General features: G+C 38.4%; 1 protein-coding gene across 1 annotated transcript in view; it reads right to left on the bottom strand.

Moving 5' to 3' along the window:
* Window positions 1-1,536: 1,536 nt before the first annotated feature.
* Window positions 1,537-26,913, bottom strand: part of GADL1 (glutamate decarboxylase like 1) — a 117,799-nt gene continuing 92,422 nt past the window's right edge. Inside the window, exon 15 of the mRNA XM_060781876.2 lies at window positions 1,537-2,754. Coding sequence (XP_060637859.1) covers window positions 2,581-2,754 — 174 coding nt within the window. The 3' untranslated portion in view covers window positions 1,537-2,580. The remainder of the gene's footprint in view (window positions 2,755-26,913) is intronic.

The raw sequence follows: 26,913 nt of genomic DNA, 5'->3' as shown, positions 1-26,913 counted from the left end.
AATGTCATAGACTCAGTAATTTGTTAACACCATTTTCTTCATGAGGACAACCAAGGTGCCCCCACAGTATCATAATATAAAACCAAGGAAGCAAGAAAATATACTTACCTGACAAGCTGTTTGAACCAAGGGAGCAATTGACAGCTGCATATATATGTGTGCATAGGATATTATGCTTTTCTCTCCATTCATTCATTGTTTTATGCCTTCAAGTTATTTCAAATGTATAGTAACTCCAAGGCTATCATGGGTTTTTCTTGGAAATAATTGTTCAACGTGGGAAGGTGCCTTTGCCATTTTCTAAGGCTGTGAGAATGTGATTTGACAGTGACCACCTGTGGGTTTCTATGGCTAGGTAGAGTTTCAAATGCTACTTGTTTACTAATCCTGTGCTACTGATTTTCCTAGTTTGGTATATGATACAGTGTTTAGAAATGGTGGGACCTCAGAAGTGAAGGGTAGTGTTTGACTATTCAACTTTTCAAGATTGTAATGAAGACAAGAGCAAGATTTAAATTGGAGTAAAGCAATTATAGCAATTAGAGAACTCTACTGTGCTGACCTGTGAATTATATCCTGCTCACCCTTTGCCTTTACCTTTAAGATTCATCTAGACATTTCTTCCTTCTAGGTATCCTATCCATATCTCCTTTGAGAGTCAGCCAGTGGAGTTCAGATCCCAGTTATGGATGAAGAATGATGAATCTGAGGTTCCATAGTAGCCACTGTTGGAGTTATATGTATCAGGAAAAAGGGATAATCCTTAATGCATATGAAGAAACAAGGTCACCAAGGGTATAAAGATGTTTCAGTGAGTGCCTAGAAAGGCAGAGTAAGACACTTTCTGATCAAACAGAGTCAGTTCTGGAGGTGTCAACAGCTGATAAGAGTTTGCTATAAATCAGGATACCACAAGGTTCTCTTTCTCTTTTACGTCAACCTGCCATGACTGTCTGACCTATAAGTAGTAGCAATAATAAACAGTGAAGCCGCCAAGGAAATTATCTTGGCAGAGAGAGACAGTGGCCCTGTGAGATTTATTAATGGAGCACAGCAGAGGTAGGAAACAATAAAGATACATGTTTGAAGGCAGTTGCTTGTAGGCTGTGGAATAGGAGGGGAAATGCAGGCCTACCATTTTGCCCCCCCCCTTCCTGACAACCACTTTTTCCATTCCTCTAACTCACCTTAGAAGCCAAGTGGACAAAACTCAAGCTGATGTATGTTGGCCATATCATGAGACAACATGGCTCACTAGAAAAGGCAATAATGCCTGTTAAGATAGAAGGTAGGAGGAAAGGAGGAAGACTTCATTCTAAATGGATAGACTTAATCAAGGAATCCATGGCTCAGAGTCTCAAGATCCGGGAAGAGCAGTTGAAGATAGGGTGACTTGCAGGACTCTCATTCACACAGATGCCATAAATCAAAGTCAACTTGACAGCACATTGGAAAAAAAGGAGGCAAATTATTAGTGTAAAAGGCATAGAGGAAGCTGGAACATTTGGAATTTGAGAAATTGACAATAGTCAAGGCTGTTTTTTAAGAGACTGAATTTATTCTGAAGAGTTATCAATTACTTTTAATTAAAATAGTCAATGAAAAACCCAGGGGTTTGTTGTTCATCAGACTTGAATATGCTACTAAAAAGGTACTACCATAGTGCTGAAGCTGGAAAATTCTGTTATACGCTATAAATACATTTTATGTCATACAGAACTGATAGCAGCAAGTAAAACAAATCTCTAATAAATTAATTACACCACACTATGAATGTAACCTCCAAATTCAGCTTTGCAAACACAGTTGGAAGTCCAACAGTGATGCAAAAATGATCATGAGTTTGTTAAAACATATAGCAGTAAATTAATTCAATGGGGGAAAGAAACCAATATGGGTCTTTGCAGCTTTCCGACTACGTCTCTATTTGAAAATCATGAGCACATTTCAAAATGAATTTATCTTATCTTTAGTATTTTCCCAAATTACATTCTGCTCAGATGACATCATTAAAAAACACACCAGTGGATTAATCAATATAGTAACCCTTACTTTAAATAGCCACACAGCATAAAAAAATACAGCTCCAGGAGACACACACTAGCCACCCATTAATGCATTCACCCATCCACCCATCCATATATTTAAAGATACATATATATCTCTAAATTTTCTTTGTCTTTAATATGCATCTAAAATACTTCAGAAATACTTTACTGACATTTGAGCAATAGAGATATGAACTGTGATTCAGAAACAATATACAATTATTTTTTCAAAACATCAGAGAAGAGAGGAAGCACAAATTTCAATATTTTGACTTCTACAGAAAATAATGTTTCAGGTAAAAGGGAACCCAGTAGATGGAAATACATCTGCAACTCAACATGTACAACTGGTCAGGTCAACATTTCATTTACTAATTAGCATTTCAGTCAGCAAAATTCTTGCATTCATAGTACTGTCCCATCAGTCCCAAGGCTAGCACCGTCCTGCCATAGACATTCTTAATCTTGAAACTCTACACACACGCACACGCACACGCACACACACGGAGAGACAAATGTTGTGGAACATCAACTATAAATCTTTCCCAAGTGAGTTGATCTCATCAAGCAGGAAATCCATGTCTTCACGGCTCACCTTAGGGCTGATAATAACCTGGCGGAAGAAATTCGCTTTGCCACGATGTGGCTGGTACCCCAACATCATGCTGCCTTTTTTCATCATCCTCTCTTTAATAGCAGGGGCAACCTGAATTGATGAAAGAAAAGAACTTCTCAAAATAATGGTTTCCAAAGAGATATAGATTAATAACACAAAGTCAGGATCAGGTTGTGCTTTTGTCTTATAACAAAGCCTCAAATTGATAATTTATTCAAGGATCAGTATTTTTCCATCCTGACACCATCTTTAAAATGTCAAGGACAAAAATATGTACATTTTTATGTTAACTAACATCTAGTTTGCAGTTACACTACCATTTAATAAGAGCACAATATTGCAATGAGCACTAAATACATCAAAATCAAGATGGAGATTTATAAGTTACAAGACACTGCTTGTTTTATTACTGCCTTTTTAAAGAAGAAGAATAGAAGTAAAATTGACTCAATACTGTTAACACAATCACTACCACTACACCATGAGATTTAACTTCTCTGATAACCATCTATCATCAAAGTCAGCAATGCTTCAGTTTTACAAGTTTGCCAAATAAAACTATCATTTACTCATATTTTTCTTGCTCTCCAACAGATTCACATTATAAAAGGAGCAGAGCAGATATTGATGGGGGTGAATAGTCAATTTTTCTTCTAAGCAAAAATGTAGCTGAGCTTTCTGCTATGCACTTATTGTTTTTGTTGTCAAGTCACTTCCGAGTCACTGTCCTGGAGTTTATCTTGCCATGACTTTTTAAAAGAGATTTTGCTGCCACCTTCCTCTGAGTCCAAGAGAGTGGGACTTGCCAAGGTCACTGGGAGAGTTTTTTCCTATGACTGATGACTCTTCTAAACTACCTTATATCCCAGGATCTGATCCCAGATTATCTGCTATAACTATTTCTTGATTTAAGGCATTGGCTTGCTGGCTGATATCCGAACAGGGGATAGGCCGGAGATGTCACTGTCTTGATGCTTTCATTATTGGCTGCTACTTCCTGCTGGATGGCAGGTGGTGCGATATCGGCTAAACAGTGTAATTTTTTCCAGTGGTGTAGGGCGCAGACATCCTGTGATAATGTGACATGTCTCATTAAGAGCTACATCCACTGTTTTAGCATGGTGAAATGTGTTCCATACTGGGCATGCATACTCAGCAGCAGAGCAGCAAATTGTAAGGGCAGATGTCTTCACGGTATCTGGCTGTGAGGCCCAGGTTGTCCCAGTCAGCTTTCGTATGATATTGTTTCTAGCACCCACTTTTTGTTTGGTATTCAGGCAGTGCTTCTCGTAGGTTAGAGACCAGTCCAACGTAACTCCTAGGTATCTGGGTGTGCTGCAATGCTCCAGTGGGATTCCTTCCCAGGTAATCCTCAGAGATCAAGATGTTTGTCTGTTATTAAGATGAAAAGCAAATGTATGTGTTTTAGATTGATTAGGTATCAGCCAGTTTCCCCTGTAATAGGCAGTAAGAGCACCTAAAGCTTCAGAGAGCTTCTGTTCAACCATCTCAAAGCTCCATGCTTGAGCGGTGATGGCATGATTGTCAGCATAGATGAAACTCTTTGTCCCTTCTGGCAGTGGCTGATCATTTGATGGAGCAAGCACAATCCCCTGAGGCAGACAGTTCTTCTGTTTCGCCATCTGCTTCTCTGGCCCTGGAATTCAACAAAAAGATCATGTTTTGTAGCAGATTCCCTATGAGGCTGATGAGGTGGTAGTCCTTTGTGACATTATAATTTTTTCTCATGAGAAGGCGATGATTTATAGTGTCATAGGCTGCTGACGGGTCTAGGAAGAAAGCTCCTGTAATCTGCTACCTTTCAAAACCATCTTCTATGTGCTGAATCAGGTTCAACACTTGTGATGTGCAGCTTTTGCCTTTCCCGAAGCCAGCTTGGTGTGGAATCATGCATGGGTCTATTTTTTCCATAATTGTATGCAAAATAAATCTCTCCAGAATTTTGTAAAGATGGTACAACAAGGAGATTGGTCGATAGCTTTTTGGATCATTACCGTCTTTGCCTGGTTTCAAGACGGCTATGGCTCTTGCTTTCCTCCAGTTTTGGGGGATCTGACAGGATGCAATGCAGTTGTTCATCAGCTTCAGCAGCCAGCACCTTGTTTTTGGACCAAAGTTCTTAATTTGTGCATTTAACTTAGATATAGGCCTGGTAAAGTAGGCTTATGTCTAAGTTAAATGGACAAAGCCAAGTTTAGTCACACCAGTGGATATAATACCAGGATATTGATTGAAGGAATGTGACCCCTTTAGTTCTTCTAGACCTTTCAGTGAACTTTGATTCTACTGTGCTTATTATCCTTCTGAATTAGCTCTCAGAATGTCAATTTTGTGATGGCTCTAGTACTTGGACAGATAGATCTAGGATGCATTGGCTACTATTTCCTGGACTTGTCTCAGGCCCATCATGAGGAAACAGGTACCAGGAAGATGGTATTCTCAATTGTTGGTAAATTTAAAAAAAAAATCATCCTCTGCCTAGCCCTGATTTTTTTGCATGTGTATCATAATGCATGTTAGTTTTTTTGAAATAAAAAATCCAAATTGTACTGTAATTTTGTAGATATGATTTTAAATACGGGTAATTAGAGAAATTTCTATATTGTAAGAGCAATTGCTTCATATTGTATTACAGGTTGAAATCCCTTACCTGGAATTCCAAAAAACCTCCAAAATTCAGCTGAGATACTAACACCATCACTTTCTGATGGTTCAATGTATACAAACTTTGTTCCATACACAAAATTATTAAAAAATAGTGTATCCAAAAATAGTGTCTATGAAATGTAAATTAATTTTGTATTTAGACTTTGGTCCCATATCCAAGATATACCATTATGTATAAACAAGCATTACAAAATAACAAAAACATATTCAAATACAAAACATTTACGGCCCCAAGCAGTTCAGAGAAGTGATACTCAACCTGTATTACATTACTATCTTCTACTTACATCTGTAGTCACTGTCATGCGAAAACTTGAAACCAGAAAATAAATCTATTACCCCCTACTGCTTTCTCTAACCTATCTTGGCTGGTGAAAAGTAATATAGGTTTTATCTGAGCCAGAGTTTAGTAGGACTGTTGTTATAGAGATTAAGCACTGCTATAAACAAAGTAATAAAACAGACAGAAGTTCATCTAAGCATGTGTAGTGTCATTTCCCATCATCACAGAGCTTAATATTTCTGATATGAGAGAATAGCTGGATCAAGGCAAAGATCATGGTTACCACAAGCATACTGTCCTAGCACATTTTATCTTGCAGATCAAAATGTGAAATAATAAACTGTATAGTGCAAACTTACGGTCCATTCAGAAGCATGGCACATTGAGTTCAATGTGACTTACCCCACTGCAAATTGATTTTTAGTACTGCGAGGTATGGATTCTAACATCTGCTTGGAAGTATATTCCATTCAAATAGACCACATTCATAATCAGAGGTTACACAAGAGACAACAACTTCACAAACTTAGAACACAAAAATCCATCCAAGTGTAGCAGAATCAAAGTCTTCCCATATAGCGAAGGAAATCTTGGTCTGACAAATATTTATTTAGAAAATGAATTCTTGCCATATAACCTTCAAAAACACAGCCTCCTTTCAACTAGCTTAGGGGCTCTTTGTTGAAATGAGCAAATATACTGCCAACTTTGATTTTACACTCATTTACTTGGTTTCAAAGAGCCGGTGGCAGAGTCTATTGCTTGATCTACACAAGAAATATGATGCTGCCTACCTTTACTTAATAACATTGTATCTCTATTGCAACTTATACAGGGTAGATTTCACTTGACAAAGCCCAGACAATTAATTTTGATATAAATGTCAGAAAATGACTCAATATATTTGCCAGGATATCCTGTCATGCAGCACCCACCTCACTATTTAAGAATCTAATGTGAAACAGACTGTTGGCTTAAAATCAATTCTAGAATCAAAAAGGTAGCATATATTATTTTCCATTTTGTCTGCCTCTGCTCAATTCTCATTTGTCTTTTGCAATCTGCCTACCCTGTTATTTTGGGGTTTTTTTATTCCTGGCTGACACATTTTCTGGATATTAATTGAGGTTCATACCATGACGAACACATGAATCAAATACATGACCAGTATTCACAGTTTGTGATGCACATCCAGAATATTGTCCTTGTTATTTCTACTGAAATGAGACATGTGAGAAAAAAAGAACCTGAGATTGATAGTAATAATGGTTTACAGGAGATCTAAAGAGATATTAAGAAAATGTCTTAAGCTGTAATTCTCTGCACACTTACTTGGAAGCAATTTCCTTGAAATCCAAGAGCTTATTTCCAATGAAATATATGTATATGGAATTGCAAGGTTAATGAATGAGAATGAGAATGTCTGATACTTGTTTGATAAAGTGTTTATTATACTGTAGTACTCTTAATCATTCCTGCAGGAAAAATGCCAGTCTGGAAAAAAGTTCTATTTGAGCCAGAGCTTTCCAAACTGTGTATTTATTTTATTTATTTATTTTATTTACTGTATTTGTATACCGCCTTTCTCGGCCAATTGGCGACTCAAGGCAGTTTCCAACAAATCAGTATACATAAAACATAATATAGATAAAAACATTAAACGATATAAAACATCACAAAAGCAATAATTGTGACATATCAGTGTGTCAGCTGCAATGTGTAAGTGTGTCACATAAATGCATCAAGAAACCCCTTGAGTATATGAAATAAGGAACAAATCATACACACACACAATAAATAATATAATAAAACTTCATTTATATAGCGCTCCATCTCCCTGAGGGGACTCAGAGCAGTTCCCAGGTAACATCACAAAACACACAAAGTGTGTGTGTGTGTATGTGTGAAAGTTTTTCATGGGATATGTTGTGTCCCAACTCCACATATGAGAAGTTGGTTTAACCTCCAGTTTGCTAGTAAAATGAAATTATTGTAACACAAAATGAAGCATGTCTGAAAACTGTGTCTTTCCTTTTTTAAGAAAGGGAAAATGCAGGTCTTTGATTATAAGCACCCTGTTTCGTGGCTCCTTACCAGAGAATATAAAACTGTGACTTAAACATACATATTTGTGTGTCCACACCAAGCCCGTAGCCAGGATTTCGTTTCGGGGGGGGGCTAAAAAATTTTCAGGGGGGGTTTCGGGGGGGGCTGAGTTTCGGGGGGGGGGCTGAGTCTGAGTGAAAGAGGGTCTAGCCTAGCAAACCTTTTGTATCATTACCCCAATACCCCCATACATATGGGATATATTGAGAATGGTGATCAAATCATGATATTAATAAACATAACAGTTTAAATAATGCACCAGTAAGGCCTTTTCGCGAACCACCATGAGAATTTCGGGGGGGGGGGCTGAAGCCCCCCGAGCCCCCCCCCTGGCTACATGCCTGGTCCACACATATGACTACCTTCCTTGGTGAGGTATTAGAGCTCTCTAGTTGTGAATTCTAAATGCCCCTTCCTAAACTACAAATCCTAAGACTCCACAGGATGGAGCCATGGCAGCTAAAGTTGAATTAAAGTGCTATAATTATGTAAGGAAAAGGGGGTTCTCAGCCCACACATATTTTTTCCTCCTGCAAAATATGTTACAATGTAAAGTGGAGTATCATTTCGTGAGAAAGTTCTCAAGTCTGATGTGCTGAAAGTGAGCGTTTAAACATAATTTTCTCTGGCCTACATTTTATGAATTGCATTAATGCTAAGAATATACCACATATCTGATACAGATTGAGAAGAAACCATAGGAAAGACTGAACAAGTCTAAGAAATACTATCTCACACAATAGCATAAAAACACTGGCGATTTCCCAAGGCAGTTCCTCTGCCTTCACAAGATTTCCATGCAAACTGCACAGCTTTGGTCGACTAATCTATAGCTGCTTTTCCTGAGCATTTCGCTAAGCCACAGGGTGTCCCTAGGCCCTAGCATGAATGTTGGATTGTAGGCCAGAATAACATTTTACAATTCTATTATCAAATTGCTCCAAATTTCAAATGAATTCAAGCTGCTGCTCAAAAATAGATCAACAATGCCTTACTGGCTCTGGCCTTTTACTCAATCCCAGCAGGCAGCCTTCTTATCCATTTCCAGAGGAAGAAATAGAGTAAAAGCCAATAAGTAAAACCACCTGTGTCTTCAGGAGAGTTCTGCTAAAAGTAGTAGCTGGGCCGTGCCTCATGAAAATTTCCATTCATCTCAATAGCGTCACAAATTGAGGACATTTTTGTAATAAAGCAGATCAAGAGGGGCTACCAACTCAACTGCATTATTATAGTGAATGTGACTGGGATAAAAATAGGGACGGCAAAACTTGACTTGGATTACACTCATTTTTACCTGAAGGCAGAATTTGGCCACACATCTTATGGTGCTACCTATTCCTTTGGAATTTTTTAAAAATAAAATACAGAAAAGAAAGAAACCACAAAAGAATATTGCTGTGACTAGTAACATTCTAGAATGCAATGCAATAATTATGAATGTTGTGCAAACTACAAAAAAAGTTGTTTTTCTTGTTGTGTCTGTCAATCATCGCCAGCCTAAGGTGACCCAAATGTTCATGTATCATGAGATTTTCTTAGCAAGTTTTCTTTTCTTTCTTTCTTTCTTTCTTTTTTTTTTGGGGGGGGGGGGGTGAGTGCCATTGTCTTCCTCTGAGGCTGAGGAAGTGTAATGTGCCCAAGGTCACCCAGTAGGTTTCCATGGCTGAGCAGGGATGGGAACCCTGATCTCTCAGAGCCCTAGTCGAATACTAAAAGCACCATACCATGTTTCTCAGTAGGTACTAGAGTGCTGGTGGTGAAGGGAGAGATCACTTAAAGCAGTGGTTCTCAACCTGTGGGTCCCCAGATGTTTTGGCCTACAACTCCCCAGATGTTTTGGCCTACAACAGTATACCAGCTATTATGATTTCTGGGAGTTGAAGGCCAAAACATCTGAGGACCCACAGGTTGAGAACCACGGACTTAAAGGCTGTTTGCGGATTCTTCAGGTTTGTCATAATCATGTTTTTAGCCATGTTTTTAGCATTCATATTTTATTCTGTACATGCGGCCCACTCACTGTTCTATGTTATGAATGATTTTATTGTAATTTTATTTTGTTTGCTGTGTTCTTATATTTTATGTTTTCTGTAATTTATCATGCTGTTGTTTGTGTTTTGAGTTTATTTATTGTATTGCGTTGTTGGGCTTGGGCTTGGCCTCATGTAAGCAGCCCCGAGTCCCCAGTGGGGTATAAATAAAGATTCTTATCATTATCATTATCATTATCATTATTATTATTATTATTATTATTATGTGTACATTTTAAAAGCCCAAAACAGCTGATCAGGGCTGTCAAAAAATAGAGTCACAGACACACAGGTGGCTAAACGGAAGCACAATTGGAAATCAATTACGATTAGAACTCTCTGCAACCATTCCTTCGTTCTGATCTTTATTCAATTAAACAGAGCTTGAATTTATAGTTGGGTGAAGAGAGAGAATAAGAAATCTTATTTCGGGTACACTGAGATATCTGCATGAGCGCATATATGATATCAGCACATTTTGGAGAGAATTTTTTTAAAAATAATTCTGCCAGATGTTCCCTGTCCATCTTGCAGATTTGTAAAATCCACTGCAAAGGAAGTTTTCAAAATGGCAGGGGACCATATCCCAGGACTGACAGGTCTGTGTCTGGACTTGCTGCCAGGTCCTGTGATTTTTAAACCCATTTATTTAATCCAATTTTTTTCACCAGCTCCATCATAAAACAAAACGGGGTCAGCCCTGATTAGCATTTTAAATTAGACTTGATTAACAAGCCCCATTAATGGAACTACCGTAAGTATAATAAAGTCTAGATCCAACCTGTTATATTACCATAATTCCCCCAAGACTGAAAGGAGATAGTAGAGAATATACATATACTGGAAACAGTATGTTTCAGTGGAATTGTATAAATAAATTCAATATAATTGAAGGGAAACACTGTTTTAAACAAGACTACTGCATCTAGTTTTGCTTTCAGCCCTAAAAACTCATGCTAACCCCCAAAGAATCAACTATTTGATTATTTTAAATCTGTTTACTTACTTATTTAAAAAATATTATGCAGACAAGTGAAATACCACAAATATCTTTCCTGTGTATCTCTTGCACTTTGAAATTGGTTGCAGATGAATGCAAAGGCATTTTCTTCTTTGGTGGTAATTAAAACCAAACCCAAGTCATTTGTCAGCTGTCACCCTGACTAGTACAAATGAAATACCAAATGTTGGCATGCCTCACTGTAGCTTTGGCTCTTTTGCCAAAGCAGTCTGTAAAAACCCAAACATGTTTTTCTTTTGTCTAGAATTTGTTCTGGGCCCATGTCCTAAACCACTAATAAATTATTGCTGCACATGACTGTACTAGAGTTCCCCATGTGCTGTATCGTACAATAAAATGGAGAGATACATGCATTTGTTATAATAATTGTAATCACTTCCACATTCCTTAGAGCTTGGATATTATTAAGAGGAAGAAACTGGAGCTTCTGTATTTCCCCAATCAGTTATTTTTATAGAAGGGGTTCTGGCTTGCACAAGTTTAGACAGGTAAAGCTATAGATCAGGGAGGATCAACATTTCTATCACTTGCCTTCCCTCAGGAGGGGATCACAGGGGTTGACTAGTGATGGAGAGATCAGAGATAAAAGTAGACGATGCTACTGTTATCCATCTCCTTCTGCCACCTTTTCCTCTCCCTCTCCCTCTCTCTCTCTCTCATTTTCTGTCCTCGTTCCTTCACCATTTTCCCCTTACTTAACAGGTTGCCGAGGAAAGGACAAATTATTCTTCAAAGACATTCCCACTGATTTCTCACACAAGAATGTACAACAGATGCCCAATCAGTATCTTCCTTCTTTATGGTGACTTGGAGAAATAGTTTAGCCAAAATGATTTTAAAAAACACTGGAACTGAATAAAATTACATGTTTGTGAAAATGCTAGAGCTGAGAACCAAGGCTTCACGCAGGAATTTTCTATGCAAGTGTGGCAGTTTCTGGAGGCCTTCTTTCCTACTGTATTATTCTGTGGTTTTCTCAAAAGTCAGATCTTGCCCCAGAATTTGGGGTGGGAAATTAGCAAGGCCCCAAAAGGAGTACAGAAATAGTTTATAACACTTTTTGAAGGAATTTATGCATAGTTTGAAAAACTTACATTTTTGAACTATAACTCTCAGAAATATCAATTGCATAGCTTTGTCAAAGGCTTTCATGGCCAGAATCACTGGGATGTTGTAGGTTTTTTCGGGCTATATGGCCCTGTTATAGAGGCATTCTCTCCTGACGTTTCGCCTGCATCTATGGCAAACATCCTCAGAGGTAGTGAGATCTGTTGGAACTAGGATAAAGGGTTTATAATCTGGGACATCTAATCACCTCTCAACAAAAGATTGCTCCAGGCACTGCTAGGCCATCAAATGCTAATCAAGGTGGTCATTTGAAACATTCACACCTAGCTCCAGCAGACAAGAGTCCTTTGTCCCACCTTGGTCATTCCACAGATATATAAACCCTTTTTCCTAGTTCCAACAGACCTCACTACCTCTGAGGATGCTTGCCATAGATGCAGGTGAAACATCAGGAGAGAATGCCTCTAGAACATGGCCATATAGCCCAAAAAAACCTACAACAACCCAACTGAATAGCAGCTTGGAGGTCCTTGGAGTTATGGGGATTCCAAGAAAGTAACTTTTTGAATGAAAAGTTAGGTATTTTAAAACATAAATGGGGGCCTTAAATATTCCAAAGGCACCAGATCCTGTCTGATCTTAGAAGCTAAACAGGTTCAGATCAAGCTAATGCTTGGATGGGGGACCACCAAGGAACAACCACATGCTGTAGGACTAGGCAGCGACAAAACCACCTCAGGGGATTCCTTGCCTAAAAACACAGTATGAAATCCATGGGGTCAACATAAGGTTACAGATTACTTGAAGGTATATATTGCTGTGTGTAATTTCAGCATGTTGTTGTGTGTCTTCAAGTCATTTCTGTTTTATGATGACCCTAAAATGAATCTATCATGGGATTTTCTTAGCAAGATTTGTCCAGAGGGAGATTTCCCTTTCTGTCATCTGAGGTTGAGGACTCAAGAATATCTGCAAGGCTTCCATAGCTGATCAGAGATTTGAACTCTGGTTGCCTGGAGTTCAAGTCCAGCACTGAATCAACTACACATCACTGACAGTGAATTTCCATTCCTGGAACCAGAGCCATCTTTGTGCCCACTGGCTACAACTTGTGCCTTTATTTCTTAGAAACTAATCAAAAACTCATCAATCCATGCATATCTTCTCTTGGCTATTCTCATGTCACATTCAAGCTGAAGTGGATGTTTTCAAGGTTGTTCATGAAAAGGTTGAGCATGGGTAGTTATGATACCCATGTTCCCCCATATCTGCTTTATAAAATAATTTTGGGAGCACCAAGCATGATCTTAGAATCAATCTGTTCTCAATTAAGAGACACTCATCCTAAAGTGTACAAGACCATGTACCATGTCCATGAGATACGCTTGGTATATTTACTTGCTAAAAGGCAAAAGCTGTTCACCAGATGGGATGTGAAGTCTCTTTATAGCTGTATTGCCAATAAGCAATGCTAAATGCAGTTATATGGTTCTCATTAAATATTTTATATCTATTCCAATAAAAAATACAATTCATGCTTCCCCAAAACACAAATGTGTAGTAAAAATTACTACAAAGCAACATCCTAACACAAATACTGTAATTAAAAATGAAAAGCAATAAACTCTCACCATTGATTAATTACTGATTAATATTTTAAATGGAGTTAGAGTTTGTCACACATGACATTAGAGATTTGATACCTAGAGAATCAATCCACTGTCTATCAAACAAACCCCAGCAGATTCAGAAGAAGAAATAGTGGCGATCGCTTCCAGAAGTTGATGATACATGCTACTTTTTAAATACTTTGTATATATTACTTGATATATACAGAGTGGGAGGGAGAAACAACAGGAAGACAAGAAATGTGCTGCTGGTTACGGACTCATTGCTCGGGGTGTAGTGACACCTGTGTAATAGACTGACAAGCCGAAAAAGGATGGCACACATAAGCAGAATGTCACTTACAGTTTGTCAAAACTTAGCAAGAACATAGATCTGTACCCTTTCTCCTTATTCATGTGGGTTCCAACAACAATGCCGGAAACACCTTTGTGCAGCTCACCACTGATTATGAAGCTTTAGGGTGGAAGCTGAAAGGGTTTGAGGCACGGGTGGCATTCTTGTCTGTTCTGAAAGACAGGACAGGAAGATGCTAAAAGTGAATGACTAACTATGTAGATGGAAGAGATTTGGCTTCTGGGGTTTATGGTCTTCACTTCCTAGAGGACTACTGGCTAAATGTGAGCTGCAGCTCATCATTGATATTAGCAAGACAGACTGGATCAAGAGGACTTGAAACAAAATTCTTGAGGGGGGAGGGGCAGGGGTTGGTTGGAGATGAATGGGATCCACAGAAAAACTGATTGTTAAATAATAACTGGGATTAAACAAAGCTTCAGAAGTCTATACATGAATGCACAGAGTTTGGGAAACAAACAAGATGAGTTGAAGTCCTAGTGTAGCAAGACAAATATTCCTTTATAGGCATTACCAGAAACTTGGCTGAATTGCCTTGTCAACAGAACGGGAAAGAAAGCACTTTTGGCAATTCCTCCTCTGCCCTGCAGTCCCCACGCCTGTCCAAAACAATCTGTTCCAGAGATAATACCCAGTACAGATATTGTATTCAGTTGCAATGCTAATCCATGGTTTATAATGCCATACATGTCTAGCCTTGAGCGGCAGACTCCACATGAGTTGGAGCTTAGAAGCTTCTGTTCTTAGTTTGAGACAACCTCAAGTTCGCATCTCTTCCCAAACTCCATAAATCACATTCTGCTTACAAATCAACATTTTTTCCATATTGGTGATCAGGCCATTTCAGAAGTTTTGATGGCTAGGTTTGGATATATGAACATCCAACTATGGCAGAAATTCAGTAGCCCTTCAGATATTGGACTGCATGTCCTACTAGCCTTAGCCAGGGCAGTCAATAATGAGGAATTCTTGCAGCTACAACCGGAGGCATGGATAATCCCACTCATGAATTCAGTGTCCTGTTAAACCAAGTATGGATCATGTAAACACTGCACAAAAGGAAAGGAAGGAAGAACTATGATTTTTAAGGCAATCAGAAGCAAGAAACACTGGATTCCAAGGGAATTACGATAACATAAATACATACAGTATTTCAGGCTTAGTGTCACACCTGAACAAGAACATACTTCAATAAGTGTGGCTTTTTTTCTTGTCTTCTAGGGAATCTGTAAGATGAAGGAACTGGGCTCTTTAGTTTATAGTCAGTAAGGACACTTTTCAAACATTCCTATTTATGTTTTACACAAAGAAAAAGAGGTAGGCAGCTAAGCTACAAACATATTTACGGAGTCTTCTGTATGGATTTAGGTGTCAGTTTAAGAGGTCAGTCATAAGATTGCTGGAGCTGATATCTTCAAGTCCAATATTTGTTCAAAGAGCTAAAAATCCCGTTGTTTAGATGCTATACCAGATTTTAATCCAGCTACCATTCAGTCCATTCTATTAATGCAAATTAAATTCAAGGCCCTTATGAGCCATGCACCAATATTCATTATCAGAATATAAGGCATAATTATTGTACATCTAATAATTAAATCAAATAATATTCGCTATTTCAGAATGTTAAGTGAATGTGTTTTTCTCTAATTTAAACACAGATTGGCACGTATTAACTTCCTTCCTTTACAGAAGAGAGGATTAATATGACAATGAGCAAACAATCTCAACTGAGATGTGAAAAGATCATGGATTAAGGTTCACAATACTCTTTTCCTGTTTTCTTTTTACTAGGAGTAAAGGTAAATTCATAAATTGCACATGTGTGCAGCTTATGGAAAATAACATTTTACTACTAAGAAAAATGAGAATGTTGACTTCAATGTAAAAAGTAAAGGTAAAGGTTTCCTTTGACATTAAGTCTAGTCATGTCCAACTCTGGGGGGTGGTGCTAATCTTCATTTCTAATCCGAAGAGCTGATGTTGTGCATAGATACCTCCAACGTCATGTGGCCAGCATGACTTCATCGAGCACCATTACCTTCCTGCAGAAGTGGTATCTATTGATGTACTCATATTTGCATGTTTTCAAACTGCTAGGTTGGCAGAAGTTGGGCCTAACAGCAGGAGTTCATCCCACACCCCGGATTCAAATCGCCAACCTTTGGGTTGTAGACATTTAAGTGGTTTCTACTTCAGAGGAGAAGTGCTGCAAGCAGGTGTGCGCTTTCTCTCCCAGGCCTGCACCATGCCACGCACTCTTTTCAAGGCATTTAAAGGAGACTTCTTTAAGCTGTTTCTACTCTAGAGGAGAGGAGCTGCAGGCAGGTGCATGCCTTAAGAAAGCTTAAGCTTTTTACCTGTTTCTGCTCTAGAGTAGAGGTGCTGCAGGCAGGTGCACATACTTTCTCTCCTGGGCCTACACTATGGCACACACTCTTTCCAAGGTATTTAAAGGAATCTTCTTAAAGCTCTTTCTACTCTAGAGGAGAGGTGCTGCAGGCAGGTGCTCGTGCTTTCTCTTCCGGGCCTGCACCAGTGCCACGCGCTCTTTCCAAGGCATTTTAAGGAGGCTTCCCCACTTCCAGGTAAGAAAGAGTTATGACTTCCTGGAACTTTCCTCCTTGGGCTTCCTAAAAAAAAACCCTCTTTTTTCCCTGAAATGCTTCAATCTTTCTGATTTGGGTTTAATTATTCCTTCCAGATGTTTCTACTCTAGAGGAGAGGTAACTGGTAGTAGTTTTCAGGGAATGAGGCTTTTCTTTTTATTTGCTGGGATTAATAAAAAAGATTAAACTGTGGTGCCGAAAAGCAGAGGAGGAGCCAAGATTAGCTCTCATTTGCTTTAGTTGCAGGTGGGAGGGCCCTTACCATTACAGGCTCCCAAAGGTATTGAAGGAAATGGAGGAAATTGAAGAAACACGCACAAGTCTATCACAGAGAGAGAGAGAGAGAATAGAGAAGTCATGAGATCTGAGAGGGAAAAGAGTATATATATATATATATATATATAATCTCTATCCATCCATCTATCCATATGCATGCTGGGGAGAAAAAATTGCAGCCTGTGACCTAAACAATCCAACAAGGTGAACACGTGAATGTGACAGGAATGCTCTTTTGTAATGAGGTGATTTCAGGATTGGGTAACTATGTAACTTTCAAGACCACTTTGAGTTCAAATTAAAACAAGTGTGACATTAATGGGGTCAAACTGGAGGAGGATACTGAGCTGGGATACAACTCTCATGTGGATTCAGCCTAAGGCATTTTCTCAGTTCACATGTAACATTTGCCAAAGTTAAAATGCGCCCAATGTTTCCTTAAGGCTGAAGATAGCAGAGGAAGATCAATAATATAATATTAAATGTTTTTGTGCACAGGTGTTCTTTCTCTTCTTTTCCTATCCTTTTGAATGGTTTGTGCGTTTCCATGAGAGTATGTGTCTGTATGTGAAGTATAAAAACAACTGGGTATAGTGTGGAAAGTGTAATACTCAGATTTTCCCGTTCTTAATGTTTAAACAGTAGGCACCAGGGATGAAAGGGGATCGGTATGATCTTTTTCCTGCATACATTTTCTGTTACTTGACCCATTAAATAAAATTGTATCATGATGTTTTGTCCCACTGGGCAATTAGCAGCTTACTAATGAGGAAAAATAGGAGGAAAATGTTCATCCTCTCCACTGGCCCAAGCCATAGCTTTGACTGCAAACAGTACCTCCCATATTACTTAAAAACAATAGAAGATCTAAACAAAAAAAGCCCTAACTATATTTAATTTTTAGGTTGTCATTGGACAATAAGAGGCTGCAGGAGGTTTCCAAACATTCAAACTGGTTAAGAGGTCATGGGCTTTCTAGTACTGTAAATTGATGTTATTAAGAATATATCTAATCAATTCAGGATTATATCAGGAAGGATAACTCCAAAAAAGGGATTATTTATACAGAAACAAAGAAAAAACAAAAAAACTCCAATGTTTTGCCCAACACTTAGCATTTTCTCAAAAACATTTATTAAAAGGTCTAATTACCTTTTCATGTACACTTATATAGATTTCTTGTGATTTCAAGTAATTTCTGACATATAGCAAACCTAAAGCAGTCCAATCATACAGGGCTTTTTTTGGTAAAAATTTGCACTCCTCAGAGGCTGAGAGAGTGTATTTATTCAAGGTTACACAGTGGGTTATTTGGCTGAGTAAAGATTCAAATTCTTGTCTCCAAAATATTGTCCAGTGCTCCAACCACTACATCACATTGGATCACTAGACAGATTAATATATCAAAATATAAACAGATATATTATGTGGTATCTCACCTCCTGTAATGTGACTCCTGCTACCATGTAGCACCAATACCCCATGTAATGGGGTCTGGACAAGTTTCCTGCTCTTGAGTATAACATGACACCCCCGACAGTGGAACTTCCTGCCTCGGAGTGTGGTGGAAGCTCATTCCTTGGAAACTTTTTAAAAGAGGCTGGATGGTCATCTGTAAGGGATACTTTGATTGTGCTTTTCTTGCATGGCAGGGGGTTGGATTCCATGGCCCATGTGGTCTCTTCCAACTCTATTATTCTATGATTCTACAGCAGTGAACTATCTCCTTGCTTAACTTGAGGCAAAAACACTGCTTCTTGAAAAGGCAGTACACATACATACAGAGTCACAGCAATGTTCTAGAACATGGAAGGCGTTAGTCAGTGATGTTTCCAAATCTCCATTCCATATGCCATTACTCATGTTTCCGACTCAGGATGAGCAATCTTTTTTATATGGAACACCACTCACCCGGTCGAGAGCTACAGCCAATGGAGGGTGGGTTCACAGGACTGCAGAGCTACATAGTTTCCCTCTCTCTTTCTTCAGTCCCATCTTGGCAACCAACAAATCTCCTCATCCCTGACACTACTTAGATGGCGAAGAGGAGGGGATGGCTGCCATTTCGTTATGTCCAGAGAAATTTTGAGATGATAATGTGATAGTTAAATTATTGTTACATTTGTTCTGATTTATCAAGTTGCACTTGACTTGTTATTTTGCTTTGATTAAATGTAAACATGCTTGCAGAGAGAAAGAGACAGACAGAGAGATGTGTATCTAAGTAATGCAAATTCCTTTTCTCTAGGGCAAGCAAGCATGATCCACATATTCTTTCACTGCAAAAAATGTATACACATAGATTGCACATACAACTGTTTCACTGTAGACATTACATTAATATATTTTGCACAGACTAGCCTATCCCAGCATTTCCTTCCAAATATTTGGGACTGCAGCTCTCATCAAGCCGATGTAGACAAGGTTGGAGAAAATGGGTCTAAAAATCAATGCTGCCCCTGAAACAAAAATGTATGTGAAATATTCAGGTAGTGATGCAAACCTATTGCTTATCTTCCCCTATTCAAAAGTGCTTTCTAATTAGAAAATTGCCACATTTGCAATAGCCTTCTGTGTAAAACAGCTCTTTATCATGTGTTTCCTTGATTTTTTTAAAATAAAAGTTATTATAAGGAAACCCCTCTTTATTATTTAACAGAATATCGTCTAGTTTGTAAGTTTTATCTTTATGAACTAGAACAAGTTGCCAAGATCTTCATACATCCGGAGGCCACATTCTCTCTGGCTATCAGTCTCTTTGTAACTTCGGGCTGCGACAATCTCTATTAAATTCTACCAGGTTTTGCTGGGTTTTTTTCCTTGCCATGTAGCCTTGATTACAAATTATACATGGGAGGGAATACTGTAAAAGCAGAAAATGGCTCAAGTATAAGGCGATCTGTAACTCCATGTTGTTTCCAAGATACAGTCTGGACACTAGACTGATCTCTTCATTGCAAAAATAATAACCTGATCTTATTCTGTGGTTATTGGCCGCTTTATGGTTAGTAATGAGTTGCAAAGAAACAACATAATAATTAGAGTAACAATAGCATGTAGCGATTTAACAGTCTGACATAAATCAAAACCAGCTCTCTCTAGCTTAACCTCCCAAAGGATTCTGGAAAAAACATTAATCTTTATGGGAGTGGAAAAAGAAGTTTAAGTGCTTGGCAAAGGAGAGAGTCAATATCATGTGTTTTCATTTCCCCCATATGTGGACAGTGATGGAGGTAAGGAGAATGGAGGAGAACAGTATTATTTATGTTGCTTCTGATCCCCATCTAGTGAAGGAATTGTGAAACTACACAAATGCTGCAATTTCAGAATTCACTATCTCGCCTACAATAGCAATAATATTATTTAAAACACCTTTAATGCAACTGAAATCTTTAAAAAGAGTAGATGCTTTTTAAATATTGAAGATTTTCAGTTGTAAAGATGAAAGCTGATACCAAAGGTATCATGGAAAGCACATTTTATCATTAAGTCTATTTTAGATTGTCATTTTTCCTGTACAGTGGTCTAAATCCAAATGATAATGCTAGCTAAATTACATCCAATTAATCAATGATAATTATGTAATTTGTGACTTACAACACAGAGCCAATGTGGACCCTGGTAAAACAAAGGGTCTGATTCCCTGCTTAGTCATGGAAATTTACTTGGTCAATTTGGGTTTATTCCTAGTCTTAGAAAACAGATATGTCAAACCTTCTCTGAACTAATGACCAAAAAATTCATGATAGGGTTGCCATATGTCATGGATTTTTAGCCAAGAAAAATAAACACATGACTTACCACGTAACAATTGATTTCATAGATTTATTGTACTTTGGAGAAGAAATTGAATTTAATGACATAAATGGCCGGGGACCAATCAGGCAACAGTGCTACCAGGAGGTTTTTCCATTCCAGGGCAACCAATATATCCCTTCAGCTCTGCAAGTTTTTCAAGCAAAGGCGGTCACAACTACTCTATGGAGTGCCCATTTGGTTAACCCCTAATAACAGTACCATTGGATCCTTCCACTCGAAATTCCTCAACAAATTATTTGGTGTCCCAAACTGTTTCCCATATGCAGTTCTAATTCTAGAATCTGGCCAATTCTCTATAGAGGCCACTATCTGGCTAAACATTATAAAATTTTGGTTATCTATCCACTACCAAAGCCCCAGCAACTCTGTGACCAAACTCACCTTGAGCGAACTCCACCACTCAAAATGGTGCTCAAAAGTTCAAGCAAAGATCAGGGAATTGGGCTATGATAACGACTTCTTGAACTTGCTAACTTTCACCGATATCTTTACCCTTATCAAAAAGAGGCTGCTAGAAAGGGATTATAACCAATTGTTGTGCTTGGCCAATAAATCCTGTTCACCTATGAACATGGCAATTCCATTTATATGAGGAAACCCAGCCTTTTACATTGCAGCGCTCTTACAGGAGAGCCTACTTGCTGGCTAGATTTAATATCATGCCATCTCCGCTCCATAGAGGAAGAGTCAACAGTCTACCGAGCAATAAGAGGCTTTGTCCCTGTAGTACAGGACAGCTGGATTCTATCCCGCATATTCTTCTGCACTGCCCACTTTACCAGGAATCAAGATCTACCTTACTACCACACATTATAGATTCCTTGGAAAACCACAGCGACCCAGACAAAGTAATTATGCTTTTAAATTGTCAAGATTTTAACTGCTGCCTTTCAGTGGTAAGATTTCTGAACGAGTGTGTAAACTGAATGTGTAGCAAATGTGAAGTTCCCTTTTCTATGGTTTTTACTGTATTTTATACTTTTTTGCTATGTATATGCCAATAAAGGCTTATTGGATTGAACTGGAATTTAGTGACATAAGAAACTGAACAAGATCTAAAGAAAACTGGGGCTACCATTTGTATTCAGACTTACATACAAAAGGTAATCCCAGTTTCAGAAACCCAGTTTCAAAAAACCTACCAAACTAATGGATCTTAAATATTATAACTTACTATTTAGCAATTGTTTTGTTTACTCTTGGTGGGACTAGACATTGTATTTAAGCCTTACATTCTATTTGAATTACAAGAAGGAAACAATTTGGTTTTCCTGCAAATATTTTTCACGCAAAAAGGAATATGAATTGGAAGAAGAGGCTAACCAGATGCAGAATAGAAGATGGCAAGCAAGTCACATTGCTCTGTGATGAAGACAGCATTAAGTAGTTTTCTATGGCTATTTGATTTGGGGAGAAATACTACACTGATTGGAATTGTCTACCTTGTTTGAATGACAATAAATCTTCAAAGAAAAAAAACTTTCTTATAAGGAATGGGAAGGCTGCCAAGTTATATGCATTCTTCAAGTTCTTTATCTTTATTGGATTGTCCAATAGCACATAAGGTCTCCTTGGAGACTAATGAAGAAATATTACAATTGCACAAAACCCCATTTACAAATTTGGAGTTAGTAATTAGGAGAAAAGCTCAAAGACACTGTGAGGGCATTTTAAAACTAGAGATGAGTGCAAAAGTCTGAAAAACGCATGTGTATTCTGGTTTTGCACAAAACTCCTAACTGTTAATGTTACCAAATAATTCCTACTTCATGGAATCTAGATGAGGATATTCTAGAACTGATTTTTTCCCCTAGATTTAACTGAAAGGCATGCTGGCTTTCAGATTAAACAGCAATCCTACCTAAACTAGGTAGATAACCCATCTCTTATTTCTGCATGAACCACCGTTCTGGCTATGGTTCCTGGATGGAAGCACATAGACCCTAAGTTTCATATATAGACATGATGAAAATGCTCTTCTGGTGGTAAGTAATTCAGTTGCATTACTATATTGAGAGTAATTGAATAATCCAGTGGTTCCCAGTATGAAGTCACAGAAGTATTGACCTTGTCAATCACAACACAACTAGAAGGAAGCAACATGGGAATATTTCACATGGATATAGGCTAATAGGTACTTTGGACACACATGAGATAAATTACTAAATTGGACCCTTGTGTACAGTAATGTAACATGGCATACTTAACATAATGCATTTTGTTTGTATCAACACAGTTGTGGTGAAGCAAAAACAGACAGGCCAGCCTCTACAAAAAGTAATAAATAGACATCAAATACTGAGAATACTTCAACTATCTAGGAAACTTTCAAAAATGTATTTTAAGGTAAAAGTGGTGAAATAAAAATCATCAATGTATTCAATTTTTTAAAATCACATTACATAGGTGTATTAGGTGACCGATACATGGATAGCATCCAACCCATTTTAATATAATGCTCAGTCTTTATATTTTGCATGTTTCCATTTCTTCTGATCTTGGTATAATTTTCCATTTCTTCTTAATGTGTATATATTCTAGTGTGTGAGAATGTGTGTGTGTGTGTGTGGGGGGGGGGGGGGGTTAGATTTCATATATCTGGTGAATGCACTGTGATATTATCCTGTATATAGCCTTTAATAAATAATGTTTGCAATTCATGCTTGCAAGTACAATCTGGTCAATTTTCTGATGTCTAGGCAGCATTTCTTACAGAATTACACTATAATCCTAAAATGCCCACTGAGAAATAAGCCCCACTGAATTCAATGGAATTTTTTCCTAGGTTAAATGCATATGACATTACACCATAAGAAGCTTATATCCACTCTCTTTTTACCTTGAAAAGCAGAATTTTGCTCCATCCACCAGTATCACTAGGTTTCTGGTAAACCTGAACTGCTACAAATATTGTGTTGAATCCTGAATTTAAAATGCTGTGTGAACACATACATGGATCTCATTGCTGCAATCCTGCTTCCTAGGAAACAGTCAACCAGAAATATTGTGTTGAAAAAAATACGTCTCAAAAATCTCCAAGTATTATAATTCTCCATGTAGTTTTATCCCAGAAAGGAGATCAGATTTGGTCTGCTGAAAGGCAGGGGACAATTTAAAGAAGCTACAAGATTGTAACTTGTAGTATCGTAGCTGCAAAGAAAGCAGAGCATTCTTTAAACACATGGAGGAATGTGTTGGTTTTTTTCAAAAATTACATTAAAAACTGAGTAGTATTTCAAAAATGATGCCAATTAGCATGATTTCACCAAGAAGAGATAACACCAGGGACACCAATTAGAAGTTTAAGTTCATTTCTGTTGCACTGGTGCCCCCCAATGGCATATTTTTTTCATTGCTGGCCAAAATTGATAAGGAACAGCTGGGGAGGGGGTGTTTTGTGTGTGTGCACAAACTTGTATCACAGAATGACTGCAGAACTATTGCTTCCTTTATAAAAGAGCACTGACTCCGGGTTATTGTTTTCAGAGTATTTTAACCTGTCCCCATTTAGTCGTTTTTTTATATCAATTTCCTATTAATCTGACTGCAGCACAGTCATTTTTAATATTGATAAATTACATCAATTTTAAAATCAAGGATTAAAATCAATTATCCACAGAAACTATGGATAAAATCTAATTTTCAAGTCTTTTGCACAATGCAGTCTCCTTTAAAGGTTTGCAAATGTACATAATACACTGGAGTTACAAGTATTTTCAAATGAATATTCTAAATTATTTTTCTCAAAATGAGACACCAAGTGAATTGCTCTGAATGTTTTACTATGAAAAATAGGATACATAAAGCCAGGCAACATTACAGTGTAGTCAATATGGCAAAAGCTATTATTATTATTATTATTATTATTATTATTATTATTATTATTTATACCCCGCCTTTCTCCCTATGGGGACTCACGGCAGCTAACAATCTCACACTTACTCAAGTTTAAAAAGTGTAATACAAAGTAAAAAAATCATAACAGTGTGGCAAAAACAGATTAAAATACAATAAATACACTTAAAATTCCAACCAGTCCATCCTCCAGGAAATAAAGCCCGACTGCTCACTGGAGAGAAGGATACTAGAAACAAAGTTGAAGTACTTTGGCCTCATCATGAGGAGACAGCAAAGCCTGGAGAAGACAATTATGTTGGGGAAGGTGGAAGGCAAAAGGAAGAGGGGCCGACCAAGGGCAAGATGGATGGATGGCATCCTTGAAGTGACTGGACTGACCTTGAAGGAGCTGGGGGTGGTGACGGCTGACAGGGAGCTCTGGCGTGGGCTGGTCTATGAGGTCACGAAGAGTCGGAGACGACTGAACGAATGAACAACAACAACACACTTAAAATAGTCTTTAAAATTCATTCCCCCCAATCCCACACACACCTCCCCAAAGTCTGCCCCTTATCCTTCCCCAAATACCTGATGGCAGAAGAATGTCTTGACCTGTCTGCAAAACAACAACACTTTCACACAGCCATATAACCCAGACTATTTTTTTTAAATGAACAAATTCCTGTACATCAGGTATGTCCAAAATCTGGCCTGGAGGGGCCAATTGCAGGCTGTGTTTAAATTTCCACTGGCCTGCAGCCTCTATCATAAAATCAGTAATAAATAGCCCACCAGAGACATCACTCTGGCAATGAAGATCCGCATAGTAAAAGCAATAGTATTCCCTGTAGTAACCTATGGATGTGAGAGCTGGACCTTAGGGAAGGCTGAGCGAAGGAAGATAGAAGCTTTTGAACTGTGGTGCTGGAGGAAAGTTCTGAGAGTGCCTTGGATAGCGAGAAGATCCAACCAGTCCATACTTCAGGAAATAAAGCCCGACTGCTCATTGGAGGGAAGGATAGTAGAGGCAAAGATGAAGTACTTTGGCGACATCATGAGAAGACAGAAAAGCTTAGAGAAGACAATTATGCTGGGGAAAATGGAAAGAAAAAGGAAGAGGGGTCAACCAAGGGTAAGATGGATGGATGGTATCATTGAAGTGACTGGCTTGACCTTGAAGGAGCTGGGGGTGGTGATGGCTGACAGGGAGCTCGGGTGTGGGCTGCTCCATGATGTCATGAAGAGTTGGAAGTGACTGAACGAATGAACAACGAGAGTACTTTTGGCTACAATATAAAATACATGCATACAAAAAAAGCTATTTTATATTTTACCAGAAGATGGCAGTAGACCTGTGGTTGCAGTCTTGCCCCATAACCCTTGTGTTATGCTTTTCAGCCCATTTCTAAAGTAGCAACTGTAACTAAAAAAGGGGAAAGTTGACAGTGAGGTTCACCCCTTCCAGGACAAGTGGAAATTGGAGGGGTTTTTTTTTTTGTTTTTTGTTTTTTTTGAAATATGAAATAACTGGGTCTACCTAATTTGCCAAGAGACTGGCTGTTTTCAAAGAATTCATTATTAAGAGGCACTACTAGATGAAACATGCAAACTATGATAAACTAACTGGGAACAAACACAGCGAAAAATTGAAGCAAGTGGAAGCTGTTCTAACAGCACAGCAGCGCTTTTTCACAAGAACCTGTGAGTTAAATGAAAATGCCACAAAAGTGAGCTACAAGGTGGCAACGCTGATTGTCAAGCACTGCAAACATTTTACTGACGATGAATTTATTAAAGACTGCTTGATGAAAATGGTGGAGAAAATTTGTTCTTAGAAGAAAACAAGAGTTTGTCAATGTTTGCCTGGCTCGTAACACTGTGGTATGGAGAACGGAATATATTAAGAGACATTTAGAAGCAAAAGGGGTGGAGTTTGACTTTTTTTGTTAGCCTGGATGCATCTTCCACTGCTCAGTTACTGATTTTTTTTTTTGACAGGAGTGGACAATGAAATAAATGTGAATGAAGAGCTGCTTGACCTCCAGAGTCTTAAGGACCAAACAAGAAAAACAGATTTATTTGTTTCTCTTTATTTGGTGGTAGGTGGCATGAAACTACCATGGAATAAAGTCACTGGGATTAATATGGATGGCGCACCTGCCATGGCTGGCGAGCAAAGTGGATTATCAACCCTGGTCTGCAGGCATGTAGCCAGGGGGGGGGGGGGCTCGGGGGGCTTCAGCCCCCCCCCCCGAAATTCTCACGGTGGTTCGCGAAAAGGCCTTACTGGTGCATTATTTAAACTGTTATGTTTATTAATATCATGATTTGATCACCATTCTCAATATATCCCATATGTATGGGGGTATTGGGGTAATGATACAAAAGGTTTGCTAGGCTAGACCCTCTTTCACTCAGACTCAGCCCCCCCCCCCCGAAACTCAGCCCCCCCCCGAAACCCCCCCTGAAAATTTTTTAGCCCCCCCCCCCCCCCGAAATGAAATCCTGGCTACGGGCCTGCTGGTCTGTAAA

This window comes from Anolis sagrei, chromosome 6, assembly GCF_037176765.1.
Source record: "Anolis sagrei isolate rAnoSag1 chromosome 6, rAnoSag1.mat, whole genome shotgun sequence".
Taxonomy (NCBI): domain Eukaryota; kingdom Metazoa; phylum Chordata; class Lepidosauria; order Squamata; family Dactyloidae; genus Anolis; species Anolis sagrei.
The sequence above is the reverse complement of the archived record's forward strand: the minus strand, read 5'-3'. Positions and strand labels throughout refer to the sequence as shown.